Below are 19,551 nucleotides of genomic sequence, written 5' to 3'. Positions count from 1 at the left end.
ACTAGTAATTTTCCAAAAGGTCTTTTGCAGATTGGCAGATACAGCAAGCTTTTAGAAATGGACAAGGGATAATAGTGCTGAGTCTTACTCTGATTGCCAGTCACCCTCAGATCATTAGGGATGATATTAGTCACCTTTAGAAACAGAAGATAGTCAAGAACAGAGGAGACTGACATGTATAAAATGATGAGGGGCATAGGTTGGGGAGACAGAGAGAGACTTTTCTCCTTGGTGAAGTGATCAATGACCAATGGGCATAGATTTAAGGTCAGGGGCAGATGGCTTATAGGAGATGTGAGGTAAAAAACCTTTCCCCCAAGACAATAGTGGGAATCTGGAACTCTCAGTTCTGCACTCGTGATGACACATCCCACAAAATTAAGGCGAAGTGTTACAAAGTGGGATTAGAGTAGTTAAGTAGTTGTTTTTGACCAGCATGAATGTAATTGTAGGGGGGCCGCGATGGGCCATTTTCTGTAATGTAGATCTCTACAACTCCATAGCAACTAGCATGGATGCTTTAACGGTACATCATGCTTTTAATTGAATTTTACAAGGAAATTACAGGGTGCATTATCAAATTGTGGCAGATATTATAAATATGGATTGTTAGATAGTGGTTTGATAAGATGCCACATGAAAGGCTTGTGGCAAAAATGAAACCATACAGTACTATAGGGAACAAAGCTTTCTTGAGGATGCTAAGGGATGCAAATGGTGAGAAATGCAATTTTTGTTAGGTTGGCAGCTCCAGCAATATGCGCAGAGATCTCCTTTCTTACAAATCATATATGGCACATGGGTGCCACTGGCTTTGCCTGCGTGTATTGCCCTTCCCTAGTTTTCCTCAAGATGATTGTGGTGAGCTGCCATCTTGAATAGCTGCAGCTCTGTAGTTTGTAAAGGTGCACATTCAGGTAGAAAGCAATACAAAAATCATTAAATATGATTCTGTCTCTATACACAGAATACAAAAGCACAGTGGAAATCTTGAAGATGTTACATTCACAGGATAATCCTGGAGTTCAGCCAGACTATTAGGGCCACAAAATGGGAGCCATGACTACTCTTTACAAAAATAAAAGGTCTGATAGACGAAAAAGAACTTAAAAAGTTCAGTCTTTCCTGCTTGAACAGAGAATATAATAAGATCTGAGATAATTAATAGCTTTGACCAGATAGCTTCCATTAGCTAATAAAGCAGTAATAATTAGCTCAGGACCTTTTCTTCATACAGGAGTTTATTGGAACTTGGACTGCTTCACCACAAATAATTATCGAGGCATAATTAACACAAAGGGACAAGAGTTTGAAAAGGAAAAATGATACCATGGAAAGGCAGAAAAAAGCAATTGGAGTACTTAACTCTGGTTGACTAATTAGCATCAACACCAGGGGATACTCTCCCTTCATAGTGTAAATCGTATAACAATGCTGTTGGATCCGAATACAACACGTTACTTAGAGAAACAGAGACACATCTGAATTACAGTATTGTGCTATGTGCCAATCAAAGAACAGAAAGCAATTGATTGGCGCATGAAGTAAGAGGTGGCAGCATTCCAACACGGAGGTTGAATCAGGCTGATGAACACACCCACTGTACTTCTGAGCTCTCTTACTCTGAGGTGCAAGGGCTTTATCCATGAGCTACAGGTGACAAAATCCTTTAAAAAGATGAAGAATCCGGTTGTCAATCTATTTGTGATTCCTGGAGTGGTCAGACCACATTATTTTCATTACAAAGTTTGCCCAGGGCACAACAAGGGTGTTCTTGGCAATGTGAGCAATGCAGAAAAATACTTCCTTTTGTAATGCTGAGCATTTGCAACAAACCAGCCACCAACTGAAAAGGGAACCAGTGGCATTGTTACCATCAGTTTCCAGCTTCTCCCCAAAATACCATGCAAAATCAGATCACAATGCTGTGCTCCTCCTCCCATCTTACAAACAGAAATTGAACTTGAGGACTCAGTACAGAAAGTAGTGCAGTGTTGGTCTGTGACAATGGAAGATATTCTATGGAACTACTTAGAATCGATGGAATAGTCCACATTCAGAACTTAGCTGCCAACCTAAACAAGTATGCCACTAACATCACAGAATTCAATAGCAACTGATTAGAAGACTAGGTGCTGGAGAAATTAATCTGAATGCTCCCCAAACAGAAACTATTGATGAAGCAGGAGATCCACTCCCTAATGAAGTCTAGGTCTGAGGCATATAAGTCAGGCAATCCAGACCTATACAAGAAATCCAGACCTGACCTTCGCAAGGTTATCAGGGATGTCAGAAGACAACACCAAACTCAACTCAAGAGCGAGATTAACCACACGGACACCTGTCATTTGTGACGAGGCTTACACTACATTATGGGTTTCAAAGAGAAGTCGAACAGAATTGCAGGCAACAATTGGGGCAGCACGGTGGCTCAGTGGTTAGCACTGCTGCCTCACAGCACCAGGGACCCAGGATCGATTCCAGCCTCGGGTGACTATCTGTGTGGAGTTTGCACATTCTCCCCGTGTCTGCGTGGGTTTCCTCCGGGTGCTCCAGTTTCCTCCCACAATCCAAAGATGTGCAGGTTAGGTGAATTGGCCATGCTAAATTGCCCATAGTGATAGGTGCATTAGTCAGGGATTAATGTAGGGGAATGGGTTACTCTTCGAAGTGTCAGTATGGACTTGTTAGGCCAAAGGGCCTTTTTCCATACTGTAGGGAATGTAATCTAGTCTATTTAAATACAGCCCTACCCGATGAGCTCCATGCATTCTATGCTCACATTGAACAGAAGGTCAGTGAAATGATACCTACTTGTCCACATAGCCTCTGATCCACCTGTACCCTGGTCACTGCCACAGATGTTAAATTAGCCTTCTTGAGTGTGAACCCACAGAAAGCAAATGGCCTGAGTGGAATGCCCGACTGTGCACTCCGATCCTGTGCAGACCAAATGATGGAAGTTTTCGCTGACATCTTTAAGCTCTCCTTATTTCGATCTGAAGTCCCTAACTGCTTCAAGACGACCACCATCATCTCAGTGCCAAAGAAAAATCATGCAGTGTGCCTCCATGACTGTCGCCTGGTGGCTCTAACCTCTAGAATTATGAAGCACTTCAAGGAGGTTAGTCATGGCTCACATCAACTCAAACCTACCAGATTGCCTTGATCCTTTGCAATTTGCCTACTGATGCCTCGGGTTCAAGGCAGATGCCATCTCTCTGGCCCTACATTCATTCTGGAACATCTGGATAACCAGGATACCCACAACAGGCTCCTACTTAGTGACTACAGTTCCACCTTCAAACACCACAATTCCAAAGGAAAGCTCATCTCCAATCTCTGAGATCTATATCCCCGCTTCCCCCATCTGTAACTGGATCCTTGACTTCCTAACCCACAGACTGCAGACAGTAAGAATATGTGACAACACTTCCTCCGTGATAATCCCAACACAGTGCCTCACAAGGCTATGTACTCAGCCCTCTATCATACATCTTACACACTCAACTGCATGGCCAAACTTTGCCCCAAATCCATTTACAAGTATGCTGATGACACCACCGCTGTAGGTCAGATTTCAACAACGACAAGGCAGAGCACAGGTAAGAGACTGAGTCCTTAGCAGAGTGGTGTAAAGACAACAGTCACTCCATCAATGTCAGCAAAACAAAGGAACTGGTCACGGACTTCAGGAAGTGGAGTGAAGGGCATGACCCTGTCTGCAACAACAGTGCTGAAGTGGAGATGGTTAAGAACATCAGGGAGTGATGATCACCAACAATCTGTCCTGGTCCACCCACGTGAACATGATGGTCAAGAATGCACAGCAACACCTCCAATTCCTCAGAGGGCCAGTGAAATTTGGCATGGCCACAAAGACTCTTACCAATTTGTTATAAATGCACCGTAGAATCATCCTATTTGGGTGCACCACAGTGTGGTACAGTAAGTGCTCTTTCCAAGACTGCAAGAAACTGTCAACACAGGCCAGCTCATCACACAATCTAGCCTTCCATCCACTCACATGATCTATACTTGCCACTGCCTCAGGAAAGCAACCAACATAATCACGATGCATCTCACCCCCCCCCCCCCCCCCCCCGCACCCTACACACACACCAGTTATATTCTTTTTCACCATCTTCCATCGGATAGAAGATATAAAATACTGAATACACATTCGAACAAATTCAAGAACAACTTCTTCTCTGCTCTTATCAGACTTTTGAATGACCTCTCAAGTATTAACAGGCAAAAGTGAGGACTGCAGATGCTGGAAATCAGAGTCAAGATTAGAGTGGTGCTGGATAAGCACAGCAGGTCAGGCAGCATCCAAGGAGCAGGAAAATCGATGTTTCAGGCATGAATGGCTTTTATCCAAAACGTCGATTTTCCTGTTCCTCAGATGCTCCTGACCTGCTGTGCTTATCCAGCACCACTCCAATCTAGACTCTCAAATGTTAATGTTGATCTCTTTTTCTGCAATTGTACTCTGTATTCTGTTTTGCTACTTGATCCACTTTGTAAGGTACAATTTGCCTGTACAGCATGCAAAACACCACTTTTCGCAATCTCAATACGTGTGACAACAATAAATCAAATCAAACAGAATAGAATCAGTTATTACCCTCATTGAAACTAACTCTAAAGGCCTATGTGTTAATTAAAAGATTATAGATTTCAATGATTTAAGGCATGGATTAGCTGGTATTCATTAAACTTTCTGAAATCAACCACAATCACTGCCTAATCTGCAACTTCCTAGCCAAGTGCAATGTTATTCAGAAAGTGTTTCCCATAATCATTCCAAGTGCCCTACAACCCTTTCCATCCTCTTTTCTCCCATCGGTATGCTAAAGTAAGAGTAGACAGTAACTGCAAAATCAATGTTGGATTCAGCTTGATAACACACACACACACACACACAATTGAAGGATAATGAACAACTAACCCTTATATTCAAGACAAACATTCATTCATGGATTACTCAAAAGCTACAAACCATGGCAATCTTAGCAGCAGATATTTTCTGAGATTGGTTTCCTTCTCTTTTGTTTGATTCTCTTTCCCTATGACCAGTTTCTCCCTCCTTCAACATCTTCACTTCTGAATGATGATGCCAAGTATATTCGTGGGAGGATGGAAAGGAGGACAGAAGGGAGGACGAGAGAAAGGGAAAAAGTGAGAACAAGACAAAACTGATAGAAAAAGAGGAAAGAATGAGTGAAAATGCAGGACAGAGATGGGAGGAGAGAGAAGAGACAGAAAAGTAGTTAAGAGAGTGAGAAAAGAGAAGGGATAAGAAGGAGGAAAAAAGAGAAGGGAGAAGTGAAAGGGTAAAGAAAATGGAAGAGAGAGGAGAGATGAAGAGAGTGAGAAAATGCAGAGAAGGGAGATGAGTACTGCTGAAGAAGGGGCAAATGTCAGACATCTGCACTCCTCTCAGAGCCAGTGCTTCTCTGTTTGCTTGTTTGTTTTATTCTCCAATGGTTCATCAGCAGTTTCCGCTTCAGGGGTTTTCCAGAAGTAACTTTGATACATGAATAACTTTAATTAGTGATTGTAACTTGAAGCAGTAAAGGTGCCAGATTGAATCTGGGTGGACTTGTGGCTTTTACATCCCCATCCGTCCAGGTAACCTTACACAAAAGTGACCAATTCTGGTTCTTAGGCTGAAGGCTTGGCGCACAAAATGGTGGCAGGTGTAGGTAACCTTCAGGGCAGGTGCTTCAGTACTTCAGTGTGACCTTCTCAGAAAATGTTTGTTTGAATCTGTGCTTCTTTGTTAGAAAAAAAAGGGAAAAAACACAAAATCACGGTTTGAAATTGGAAATTTGAAGTTTGAAATCATCTATTTTTGCAGCTGCTACACAGTCAGAATTCAGGCTTAATTAGTCACAGGATTTTGAGGAAGGATCACTGAACCCGAAACGTTAACTTCGATTCTGTTTACAGATGCTGCCGGATCTGCTGAGCTTTTTCAAAACTTCTGTTATTGCTTTTAAATTAGTCACAGAATGGCCTCCTGAATATCTGCTACTTAACACATCATTTACCACCCTACAGTTTACCTACCATCATGTGACTACAGAATCAATAATGGCCAATTTTGATACAGCTTGGAAATTTAAGGAAGTAGCTTTATATCCAATAGGAAAAGCAGAGTGCCAGGACAAGGAAAGGAACGTAAGAAATCTAGTGAAAATAGTTATTGGCCTGAATTTGTAGGAAGTGGTGTCTTTGTAAATAGCAAGCATGTCTGTTAATGGACATAGGAGAAAGTGAGGTCTGCAGATGCTGGAGTATCAGAGCTGAAAATGTGTTGCTGGAAAAGCGCAGCAGGTCAGGCAGCATCCAAGGAACAGGAAATTCGACGTTTCGGGCATAAGCTCTTCATCCTGATGAAGGGCTTATGCCCGAAACGTCGAATTTCCTGTTCCTTGGATGTTGCCTGACCTGCTGCGCTTTTCCAGCAACACATTTTCAGCTCTGTTAATGGACATAGTAAATTATTATCTCAATTTGCGAGTAGGCAGTTGCCTTTGAAAGCAGTGGCACTGCTTCTCATCTGTATGCAATCTCTCATCCTGTGAAAGCACGCATTAATTTTCATATGTTGACAATTCTCAACTCGACCTGAACACCACCTCTCTCAATGCCCCAACTGTTGATTAATTATTTGACATCCAACACTGGACGAGAAGTTTCCTCTAAGTATTGGGAAGACTGAAGTCACCATAAACCGATTCCTAGCTACCAATTCCATCTTTAAGAATGGATGAAAACACTTCGGTAGCAGTTTGGAGAAGATTTACTTGTCGAATACCTGGTATGGGTGCCATGTGTTATGAGGAAAAGTCAGATAGGCTCAGCCGAAGTGTAGATAAGCAAGAGACAACTTGATTGAAACATATAGGCTCTTAAGTGTTTTGACAATGGGCATGTGGAAAGGATAGTTCTTCATGTGGGAGAATCCAGAACTAAGTGTGACTCTCAAAATAGGAGGCTGCCCATTTAAGACTGAGATGAGAATTTTCTTTTTCCCCTCATAGTACGTACAAAGTTTTTTGAACTCTCTTCCTCATAAGGCATTGGAAGCAGAATATTTTTAAGGTAAAGACTGATAGGTTCTTGACAAGCAAGGGGTTGAAAAGTTATCAGGATAGGCCAGATGTGGTGTAATCAGTCAGCCATATTACTGAATGGCATAGCAAGCTCAAAGGGCTGAGTAGCCAATTCTTTCTCCTAATTTGCATGTTCGTATCCCTCCCTGGCAGACATTGGAGACAAAAATCAGAGCGCCGGCAACCTTGGTTGAGGAGTTCAATCACTAAGACACTTATTCCACCTCCATTACCCAACATTAGTCCTGCACCATTCGTCTGCTGCCGAAATCCTCATTGATGTCTGTCCTACCTGCTGTGCTTTTCCAGTGCTACACTTCTCAACTCTGACTCTGCGGATCTGCAGTCCTCACTTTCTCCTACTTCTATACTTGCCTATGCCAATATGTACCTGGTTGCAACTTCCCACAATATTCTAAACTCTGAAAACCTGGAATCATCCAAAATACTGCTACCTGTGTTGTCACTAAAACCAAGTCTCATTCATCTGTCAGCTCTGTGCTCACTGATCAATATTGGTTATGTCAAGCACCAACTCAAACTTAACATTTTCATCCTGATTTTCAATGGTGCCTCCATCCTTCATCTCCTCCTACCTTACCTGCACCCTGCGCGCACGCACACACACACACACACACACACACACACACACACACAGACCCTGCACACCTCTCCCTTCCCACTGAGATGTTTGCACTTATCTAATTCTAGCCCTTTGTGCCTCTCCAATTTCATCTGCTCCACCATTTTTGGCTGTGCCTTCAGCAGTCTGAGCTCCAAGCACTGAAATCCATCTCCAAACCTTCATTACTGATGCAAGTGACTCTGTGACAGAGAAATTGCTCTTGAAGTTGGCCACAAGTTGATCTTAAAAAAATATTTATTGAAGGGAGGTCTGAAGGGTTGAGATCTACCACCTTTCCCTGCGGGAATGCTGACTAAACACAGGATGTTGCAGCCCCTGTCCTTGTATGATTTACAGTCCAATTCACACTTATCTTTCAGTTGCACATATCCTGTCCTGAGGTGGCAGCTTACTCTCACTGCTGGAACTGACTGCACACTTTGCTCAAAGTGCCAGTATTTTGGGTCACGTGTCACCTGATCTCTCGACACAGCAGCATAAGGCCTCAGTTACACATTTCACGCTCCTCCAGTGGGTGTCCAGAATACCACCAGTTGAATCAAACAGGGTGGGAATAACAATGTACAGCTAGAGAATGCCAGAAAATCTTCATGCACTTCACAGAGGCATCAGCCTAGATTACGATTATATTGACAAACATTTTTCGTGCAAATGGCTAAATGTGTAGAATGTATATAAAGTATCAAGATACAAGCTCAATTAATAATTTTGAGATTTATGGGTGGAATCCTAGAAGTCTGAGCAATTTTGGCTTTGGCTGAGTATATGTCAGAATCAAGCAACAGGTGTGGCAAGGCCCAACTCAATATTGGGAGTAATTCACCGTAACTTTTCACAAGCATTCAAACGTCAATGACAAGGATTAGTACTTATTAAGGGGCTTGTTAATGGCATAACATGCCACATTAACGTAATACCTCCCATTTTACCAAACTCGCCAAACACATTCAACAACATGGTGGATACAGCTCATGACTTGTTCCAAACTACCTCCATGTTGGACACCAAACTCAAACATCCTAGGATACACTGCATGTGTACAGCCACATTCGTGGACATTGGCATCTGACATGTCCCACTCCTAAGAACCCACTTGCTGAATGCTTCTGCACTTCAAATATGGACCTAAGGTTCTATCAGTAATATTACTGCAAGGACACACATCCAACTCTCAGAATGAAACAAACTACATCTTTGGACTCTCTGCTAACTATCACTGTATTTATTCAATTTGACCATACCTGGGCGCTCACAGCATCCATGCCTTGCATTGTTTTGTTTTCAGTTATCCACCTCAGCCAAACATAGCAGGCTCAAAACACTGCTGTGTCACTGTATCATTTAGGACAGACACAAAGCCTGAAAACTTGCCATTTAAAGCTTGCCAATCATTTCCAGCAGGCCTCAGTTAAGAAAAGGGGACAGCTTTCACTCAAATTTTTGGCACAGTAACTCAAGGGAAGTCTGCAATACCCCGTCTGGCTCTGTTTGGGCAGCTGGAGACACTACTCTCTCCTCAAAAGGGCTGAGGAACTGAATGATGGGCAATATGCCACTCAGCTTGAGTCTTTCTGTCTGAGTGTGGGCAGTTTTCCTCATGGAATCAGAAAGGGAGGTATTAAAGAAGGGAAAGGTCAGTACAGCAGCAGAGAACAAGCACGAATGTGAGGCAGTGGAGAGAGGATGATGGAACTTGCAATAGCAGAGGGAAAAATGACATTAACCTTGCTTCTCCAAATGGCTGAGACCACTATAACCTGGGTGACAATGTTAATGCACTGCGCCGGAGAGAAATATCAGAAATGGTGCAGGGCAGCTCTGGACTGGAGGTGCTTATGGGGTGTGCAATGGATGTTAGTGAATTCCAGAAAACCTGGTGAGTTCTTCCAGGAACAGCAAGAGGGAAGGTGGGATGGAAACCAGACGTATAATATACCATAGGGGTGGGTTAGATAACTAATGAGATCAGTTTGGAAAGATAGAGCAAGAAAACCTGCTAGAGCTCACAGTGAGAAACCCTCCAAAAAGCTACACAGTTTTGATACAGACATTAAAAAAAGGTAAGCTTCAGATTGTTCCAAGACAATGATACATAACGATGTTGAGCCAAGGCAGATAGACGGAGTCCAAGAGTAGGTCTCGCTGAATATGCCCAAGTTGAAATACTTACTTCAATTTACAGAATCATAGAAACCTGAAACATAGGAGGTGGTCTTTCTACCTCGACCTCTCTCTTAATTCTTAGAAAGAGGAGTTCTCTGCTTAATCCCTTGCATTTACTGTTCCTCTATAAAAATTCCTCATTAGCAAACATCTGTCCAACTGCCTTTTAAAACTATGATTATCTTCCATCTGGGTTGTGAAGTGAGGGAATTGAACTGACAATCGTAACCCATTTAATAATTTTTTAAAAACATGACAATTAACCAGCATCTCCCGAGCTAGACACTTTGATGCATGAATCATTCATGCTAGGAGCTGGCTGAAAAAATGCAAACAAGGCCAATTCAGGGACCTTTGCTGGAGTCAGAGTTGGATCAGCTGAGTGGGTGGAAATCTCCTTCTGGTCTCATGTATGACAGCAGCTCCTGCATAAGATCGATCATCACATCCATGTATGAACAAACTTTGAGGGAGGGCCACACCGTGATTATGAAAAAAGCTGAGTTCTTTTGTGTTCTCTTCCTTTAGTCTTAGAACAGGGAGAGCAGAGGCTGTTTGAATCATATTACCTTGACAATACTTTGGGGAGAGGTTGAAGAGAATGGCCTGGTATTTTCTGGAGTTTAGATGAGTGAAAGGAGATCTCAGAACCAAAAATTCATAAAAGGGATCAACAGAATAGACACAAACTCATTAAAAAGAGCAAGCCATTTAAGACTGAGATGAGAAAGAAATTCTTCAGTTCAGTGGGCAGTGAACCTTTTGAATTCTGAAACCGAGAGGATTGAGGAAGCTCAGTCATTGAGTAAATTCAAGACAATGATGGACACATTTCTAGACACTAATGACATCAAGGGATGTGGAAGTAGTGTGCAAAAATGGCACTGAAGCAGATGATGATCAGCCACGATCTAGAATGGAGGAGCAGACTTGTGGGACTGAACGGTCTACTACAGCTTGTACTTTTCTATAACACAAATAGCTGAATTGGCCCAAGGTCGCTATGCAGGTGTATACGCCCTAATTGAGCTTCATATCATCCTATTTCATCTCATTCCACCCTTTACTTCACTTCTCCTCCAAATATTTATCTAATTTCCTCATACAGGTCTACGCTAGTCACCTCAACAAGTAACTATACTAGCCATCTGGAGATTAGCTCACTCAGCAAAAGCTACTGCTTATGCCTGGAATATAAGCTGGCTCGTTTAGCTCAGTGCTTCTCTGGATTCCAGCAAATAACAGGAAAGAGAGACACAAAACTCACGCTTCCATTGAATGTTGTACTTTCAGAGATCTGCTTGATTGGGTAAGAGGCTAGTGTTTGTAGGAAAGTTTCTGCAGAGTTTTCCAATGCCCAGGACACACAAGTAGATTTAAATAAAACTTCCTGCTCTCCTTCTGCGGTGCGTGACACACATGCATAGACACATATAGGATCTTCCTATTTCATACTCTACAAGTAGGAGAACACACCATCTACTAAGGTAAGAAAAACTACTGAATCTTCCAGGGATCAAACAACATTCCAATTAATTAAGTTCACTTCCAATCAGTAGGCCCGGAAAATTGTGGCCCACAGGTGCAAACACATACAGTCACAAAAGCCAACTGCACGAATATTTATACACACACACCCACACCAGCAAAGAGCACATACACCCACACACACAGTGGTGTGGATACAATTGTACATACAGGTGCAACACAGACAAGCAGCCTGTTTAAAAATACAAGATTGCAGCTGCATTTGAGAGACAGTCACACTGAATAAACTGGGGAAAATTAAAAACTGAAAATAGAATCTAACATTTAAATATTTTACATGTTTAAAAAAGTAAAAAAGAGAAGTTGTTAACCAAGCTTCATTCAATGATCCTGTTTACACTGAACACACTCAGACTGAAAGTAACACACGCGATGTATAAGTCTGCAAATCTCTGCAAGCCTTCTGCATATTGCGGTTGGTACCTGTGCCCTTTGGAACAAAAGTTTTTTTTTCCCCTCACTAAGGAGCCTAGATGTTCTTAAAGTGAAGACCAAATAGATAGTTTCTAATATAATGATCAATTTGGAGGAAAACTGAAATTGCTAGAGAAACATAGCAGGTTTGGCAGCAACACCTGGTAGCAGATTTGGACAGAAAGTAAAGTTAACATTTTAAGTCTAGTGACCCTTTTTCAGAACTCAGAGTTTAGAGTGTTTACTTTAAAGTAATTCTACCACTACAAGCCCCACACTATTCCCAACTTAATTCTGCGACAAATTGAACATGAATGACTTTCAGTCATCTGTGAGGAAAACGTTGGAAATCATTTCACATCTATAGCCTTCTGAACTGTGTTCCGCTGAAACATGTTGAGATGTTTTATTTTGATAAAGCTGCTGGGTAACTATAAGTTCTTGTTGTACTAGATCAATTCCCAATGGACTGAAATTGAATTGGGGAATTTAAAAAAAGGTAGCCACATGTGCAATAGGCTGGACAAGTCATTGTGTCATCTAATCTGCAAATCATATCCATGTAGTAGAAGAACTGGTGTTCTGAAACTCCACTGTGTACCTTTATCAAGATCTTTAAAAGGTGCTTTCATCATAGGAAGCTTGACATTCTTGTTACCAATGAAGTCAGCCTCCAAGGATCCTGCAACAGCCAACCTTATTGAGTTTTATCTGGCAAAAATCAGGAGTGAAAAATTTTATCAGTCTATGGTCGACATTGCACCTGTCACTTGATGCTACCGATATCACCAGGGTCTTCTCCCTCTACACTTGCCTGGGCAGGTGTAGCTGCAAGAATAGCCAAAAAACTTGAGGCTATCCAAGACAAATCTATTTTCTTAATCGGTGTTTTTGTGGCTGAACTCAACCTATCTTCCCGATGCCACTGTCACAAACTGACTGCAGAAATGTACCAAACACACTTCAACCGTGCATGTGAATCACATGGCTTCTACTTCCAACATTGTAGAAGCATTCCAACAGCTGCAAAAATCTGTTAGAGTCATAGAGCATCCTGAGTAATGTTTTTCCAAGGCTGCTGAGGTACCATCATCATAAGAATAAAGGAAGTTCAAAGAAAAACCCCAATAATACCTTCCAGAGGGAGGACAGGGAGAGATAGGTAATGAATGTGACCTTGTCATCCACAGCCAAATAACACATTTGAAAAAAAAATTCTCCTCCTCAAAATAGGCCCAGTTATTATTTGTCATCTAAATAACTACAGCCACTGTCCACAAGGCAAAAATCAAATGTGTGATGGAAACTTTGCAAATGCCTGGACGAGTGCAGCTCCTAACACACAAGAACCTTGGCACCCGAAAAAAAAAGCAGTCCACCCGACTGACACCACATCCACAAACATTCATTCCCTCCACTACGGATGCTCAGTGGCAGTGTACTATTGACAAGATAAACTTTAGAAATTCACCAAAACTCCTGAGACAGCTCCTTCCAAAGCCATGACCACTTTCATCTAGAAGGAAATGGCAATACCACCATTTGCAAGTTAGCCACCAAGCCACTCACCATCTTGGTGACTTGGAAATATATTGCCATTCCTTCAATATCATGGAGTCAAAATCCTCGAATTCCCTCCCAATCTGAAAAACATGGACTGCAGCGATTCAAGGCAGCAACTCATCATGACGTTCTCAAAGGGCAAATAGGGACAAGTCACAAATGCTGGCCCTGTCAGCAATGCCTACACCCCAGTGAATTCTTAAAAAGCCACAGTTCAAATGGTGTCCAAAAAACATTGTCAAAAGGAAAGAAATGACAGGCATGATTCTTTGAGACTGTTCTCTGGGTCAGGGCATAAGGGTAAATAGAGAACAGGCAAACAGTGTGCAATACTCCATTAAAAGTCTCAGGCTTCCTTTTGCTCATCAGTCCCTCTTACTACTTGAACAAACATGATGGCTCCCAACATAATCTTCACCTGACAGATCACTTTATTCCCACTTTAATGCATCATAAAGGTGATCAAGTTTTCCCTTTATTCAAGAGACTGTGATCTCTGTGAACCTCTAGTTGGCTAGTTTCCCAGCAACAGCAGTATGAAAAATGGGTAGGGAGTGATACAGTGGTAATGTCACTGGACTAGTAACCCAGAACTTCAGGTGAACATTTTGCAGTGATGGGTTCAAATCCCACCATGGCAGATGGTGAAATTTGAACTCAATTTAAAATAAATCTGGAAAATCCATGCAACCAGTATCAATGGGCATCCTTTGGGGAAGGCAATCTGTCATCTTTGTCTGGCCTACGTGTCAAATTTTTAACTCCCCTCTCGGCAAATGCTGGCACATTCTACATATCATGAATGAATCAATAACAAAATACACCAAGTCAACTACCAGGACCTGACAACTTTTGAAGTTAGAGTCACCCATTCATACACTGAAATGGGTAGATGGTTAAACAGTGGCCAGTTTGAACATTTAGCCACGTTCATAACTTTGTGATAACAATGTGGTACTGACAGAGTTAACCAAGTGTCGGAGTTACTGTACCAGTGTATGACTTCAAAAGGCAGCTGATCAAAACCCAAGATTCTGTCCACTACCATAGAACAGGAAAGTCTGCAGTTGGAACTGCGGTGTGTGGTAAGTGACAGATCTCAGCAACTGCAGCTTTCATGGGACTGGAACGTTCTGTAAGCAGGGAGGTACAATGTGCCATGTTCCATCTCCTGATTTCAATCTGGTTACTAGCATGAGCGTGAAATGATGCATTTTGGAAGTGTAAATAAAATGGCACAATTTTGATAATGTATAATTGTGCAAGAAACAGAAATCTCACAGTGGTTACATATATAAACCATCGAAGGTCACAAGAAAAAGTTATAAAGCTGATAAAAAGCATGGCTTTATAACAGAAGCACAATGCAGAACTGCAAGAAAGTAATGTTAAACCTTCATCTATCATTGTTTAAACCTGCCCTGGAAAACACTGATCAATGCTGGGCATCAGAGTTTGGGAAGGGGGGGAAGGAATTGGGTGCTGTCAAGACCTTGTAGAGAATCAGATTTAGTAGAATGGTACCTTAGGGAGAAAAGGTTCAAAATGCACAATATTAGCCAGTCACTTTAATCATTTTCCAGTATGTTCTCTTTTTAAGTACTACCGTACATTTACTATTTTTTAAAAATGCTTTTGTTAAATGCCGATTTCCACAGCAAGCTATTTGTACATGCATTAAAATTTCAGCAAGTAACTTACTTCTGTAGAAATTCTTCCAGACCACATATCTTCAAGACAAAGTTGTCAACGTTTATGCCACGGAGGTTGTCATAGATGTAACAGAGAGTCTGATAAATAACTAGATCTACTGTGGAGCCCCCTGGAAAACAATGCAATGCCACAACCAGTGAACAATTTGGATTCATATTTAACCATTAACTCAGTTTAAGATGTCTCAAATTAATATTTTCAAATAAAACTTGACATTGAGCCAAAAAGAATATGATAGGACAAGTTTTAAAAAAAGCTTCTTCATGGAAATAGATTTTATTGAGGACTTTAAAATGTGAGGAAATGGAGAAATAAAGAATTTTAGGGAGTAAAATCCTGAACTTAGAATTTGATCAGTTGAAATAGCAAAGTTGAAGGCACGACTGCCCATGGAAGAACAATAAAAATAGAGCCAGGGCACAAGGTCAGATTTGGAGGAGCACAGAATTCTAAGATGATTGTAGGTCAAGATGAGGTTACAAAATTAAGAAGGGGCAAAGCCACAGAGGAATATGAAAGTGAAAGACAGAATTTCAAATACAAGGATGACATGTGATGTGACAGCAGACTTTTGTGAAGTTTTACAGATGGTACAACATAGAAGCTCACCAGCAGAGTTTAGACATAAATAAAGGTCAGAGTTGTAGCAGCAACAGATGATAGGAGGCCAGGGCAGAGACAGGTGATGCTACAGAAACAGAGCTAGGAGGCTTTTGAACACCAGCAGCTTTACAAATGCTACAACAGTAAACTGAGGAAAATCTTGAGATAAGGGCCCTGGAACCTACATCACGTGTGCCATTGCTCGGGCAGACACACCCATCTGCCCTAAGATCTCTAAAGAGCAGGTTTGTTTTTAATCTAAGATGCAATGAAAAAAATAATTAGTCCCTTCAGCATTCGATATTATCTTTCATTCATTTATCAGCTCTGAGTGCATAGTTTGCTCCACATGATATGAGCAGAAACTGGGATTAAAGACATAAATAGCAGTATACCAGATATCAGTGATTTGCGAGGCTTTAAGTAACATGTACTCTCCATTTGTTAATGCACATTAGAATGCACAGGCAGGGAAAACCCACAATTTGGTCACACTGATAGATTAGCCGGGCAGCATATTATGTCACTGCTGATGAATCAATTTAGGTAAGTGGAGATAATAAAATTCTAAAAATGCATACAAATCTCCCCTCTAATAGGGCAATTCTCCTGAATATCATTAAGCAGACAATAGATACATGTAGAATAAAATGACTGGTCTACTGAAGTATTGCAGTTTTTTTGTTTATTTTTTGGTGTTAATTTATTTCAGTTACACTAAACTGCTTCAGTAACCACCTGATGAAGGAGTGGCGCTCCAAAGGCTAGTGTGCTTCCAATTAAACCTGTTGGACTATAACCTGGTGTTGTGTGATTTTTTAACTTTGTACACCCCAGTCCAACACCGGCATCTCCAAGTCCCTTTTTCATGCCAATTGCCTGAGGCGGTCATCACCTTTTCCTATTTGAAACAAATGAAAATGCTAATTTCTTGTAACAGATTGATTGAAAGGGAACATTTATTGTATAAGAAATTCCCTCTCCAGTATTCGAGTCATGGAGTCATACAGTACAGAAAGACTCTTCAGTCCAACCAGTCCATGTTGAACATAATTCCAAACTAAACTAGTCTCATCTGCCTGCCTTGGCCGTACACTTTCAAACCTTTTCTATTCAAGAGTAGCTTTATTTCTCAATTCTACCATATACAACTGATACAGTAAAAACGAGACGGCATTCTTCCAGGACCAAGGTGCTACACGGACAACATGAATTACACGAAGAGTACAGTCATACAAGGGCAGCATAAAGTGCATAAGAAAAGTGCAAAACATGCACAGCACACTAATTCCTGACAAGACAAGACAATAGGCATATTGGTGAACAAGTTACAGTGTAATAATGAATGATCATTAATAAAGCATTATTTTAGCAACAATTCAAAAAGTCATGCAAAGAATTGCAGATGGAATGGAGTGTGATCATCCGTGTTAAGGAGCCTGATGGTTTAGGGGAAGAAACCATTGCACAGTCTGGCACGAGAGACCGAATGCTCTGGTATCTTCTGCCAGATGGCAGTAGGGAGAAGAATTTGAATGAAGGATATGTGGGGTTACCCACAATGCTGCTAGCCTTGCGGATGCAGTATGTGGTGTAAATGTCTGTAATGAAGGCAAGAGAGACCCCGACGATCTTCTCAGCTGTCCTCACTATCCATGGTAGGGTCTAATGATCTGAGATGATGCAATTCCTGAATAGGCAGTGATGCATCTGCTCAGCGTACTCTCCATGAACCCTCTGTAGAATGTGGTGAGGATGGGGGGGGGGGGGGGGGGTGGGAGGTGGGCTTTCCCCAGCCTGTGCAGAAAGTAGAAACACTGCTGAGCTTTCTTGGCTATGGAGCTGGTGTTGAGGAACCAGATGGACGCCAAGATATCTGGTGCTCTTCACGATCTCCACGGGGGAGCAGTTTACATCTAGTGGAGAGTGGTCGCTCTGTGCCCTCCTGAAGTCAACAACCATCTCTTTTGTTTTGTCCACATTCAGAGGCAGGTTATTGGCTCTGCACCAGTCCATTCGCCGCTGCACCTCCTCTCTGCATGCTGACTCATTGTTCCTTTCAAAGGGATGCAAAACAGTTGTGTTATCAGTAAACTTAATAATATGATTCAAGCTGTGCATCACTGCATGGACATAAGTCAGCAGGTGAATAGCAGTGGACTGAGCATACATGCTCAGTGTGATGGTGTTGGAGATGCTGTTCCCAATCCAGATTGACTGAGGTCTCCCAGCCAGGAAGTCCAGGATCCAGTTACAGAGGGAGGTATTCAGGCCCAGCAGACTCAACTTTCCAACCAGGTGCTGAGGAATGATGGTGTTGAATGCAGAACTGAAGTCTATGAACAGTAATCTGACATAGGTATTCTTCCTGTCCAGGTGGGTGAGAGCCAGATGGAGGGTGGTGGAAATGGCATTACCTGTTGAGAGGTTGGGATGATATGCAAACTGCAGGGTGCCCAGTGAGGGGGGGCAGCAGGGTCTTAATATGCCTCATCACAAGCCTCTCAAAACACTTTAATGATAAAGAGTATTAGTGCAACGGGGTGGTGGTAATTGAGGCAGGATACTGAAGACCTCTTTGGCTTGGGGACGATGGTAGCGGTCTTGCAGTGCGTTGGAACTATGGCGCAGCTCAGGGAAATGTTAAAGATGTCCATGAGAACATCTGCCATTACATCAGAACATCCTCTGTGTACTCTGGTAGGGACGTTACCTGGTCCAGCAGCCCTACATGGGTTGACTCTGCATAGGGCTTTCATGTACTTTACATACCTATCCAAATGTTTTTTCAATGTTGTACCCACATCCTCAGGATTTTCATTCCACATGCAAACCACCCCTGTGTAAAATATTTGCCTCCATGTCTTTTTTAAATCTCTCACCTCTCATCTTAAAATTGCACCCCCTAGTCTTGAAATCCTCCATACTTAGGAAAAGACAACTACTATTCATTCTATACATACCCCTCATTATTTAATAAACTTCTTTAAGGTCACCTCTCAACCTCCTACCTCCAGTATAAAATTCCCAGCCTTTCCAGTCTTTCATTATAACTCAATATATATATGAGTGTCAGGGTATCAGGAACAGGTAACATTCTGTCCCAATCTGATAGACATCCTTAGTCACTTCTGATCAGTAATCAAGACAGGAAACCCTTGCAGATGAGCCCAGATATAAGATTTGTCTGTCTATTAGCCACGTCCCTGGCTCAGATTCAAACCTCGGAACTTTTCAATAATATAACACTGTCATTGAATGGGTTTATTTACTGTGGCACTGAAATCAGCGCCTGGAAGAGGATTGGGCCATTCTTTAAGGTCGCCGCTGTGGCTAGATTATGGGGTAATGTTTGTAAAGATGCAATAATAGAGAAATCATGTTGTAATTGGCAGTTAGTCCATGCCAGCAGTGGTTTGGGATCATTGCCAATCTAAACAGATAAACAGCAAAATGCTGTTTTGTTCTGGCCTTGGAGCTGTCTGCATCAAATTCATCTGGGGTACGATTTTAACTGCTCAGCGGGAAATGTTAAGCAAAAACCAGACACCTCCAAAAGTGCGAATGATAGATTTATGTGCATCATTGGCTTATACCCAATTATAGATACTGATGCCTGGGTCATGAACAGAAATGACAGTAATCCAAAAGTCAAGTCAGTAAGAGAGGTCAGATGAAAATCCCAGTAATATTTGAATGCTGGGACTCAAAAAAACTTCATATATATGCACATACAAACTAGCAGAATAGGTCATTCAGACCCTGCTCTGCCAA

At 41.8% G+C, this 19,551-nt stretch overlaps 1 protein-coding gene across 2 annotated transcripts in view; it reads right to left on the bottom strand.

Annotated features, from left to right (window-relative positions):
- pik3c2b (phosphatidylinositol-4-phosphate 3-kinase, catalytic subunit type 2 beta) overlaps positions 1-19,551 on the bottom strand; it is a 172,155-nt gene that overhangs the window by 109,328 nt on the left and 43,276 nt on the right. For both annotated transcript variants that reach the window (XM_060845331.1, XM_060845330.1), the window contains one exon: positions 15,163-15,283. In XM_060845331.1, coding sequence (XP_060701314.1) covers positions 15,163-15,283 — 121 coding nt within the window. The remainder of the gene's footprint in view (positions 1-15,162; positions 15,284-19,551) is intronic.

Source organism: Hemiscyllium ocellatum, chromosome 26, assembly GCF_020745735.1.
Source record: "Hemiscyllium ocellatum isolate sHemOce1 chromosome 26, sHemOce1.pat.X.cur, whole genome shotgun sequence".
NCBI lineage: Eukaryota > Metazoa > Chordata > Chondrichthyes > Orectolobiformes > Hemiscylliidae > Hemiscyllium > Hemiscyllium ocellatum.
The sequence above is the reverse complement of the archived record's forward strand: the minus strand, read 5'-3'. Positions and strand labels throughout refer to the sequence as shown.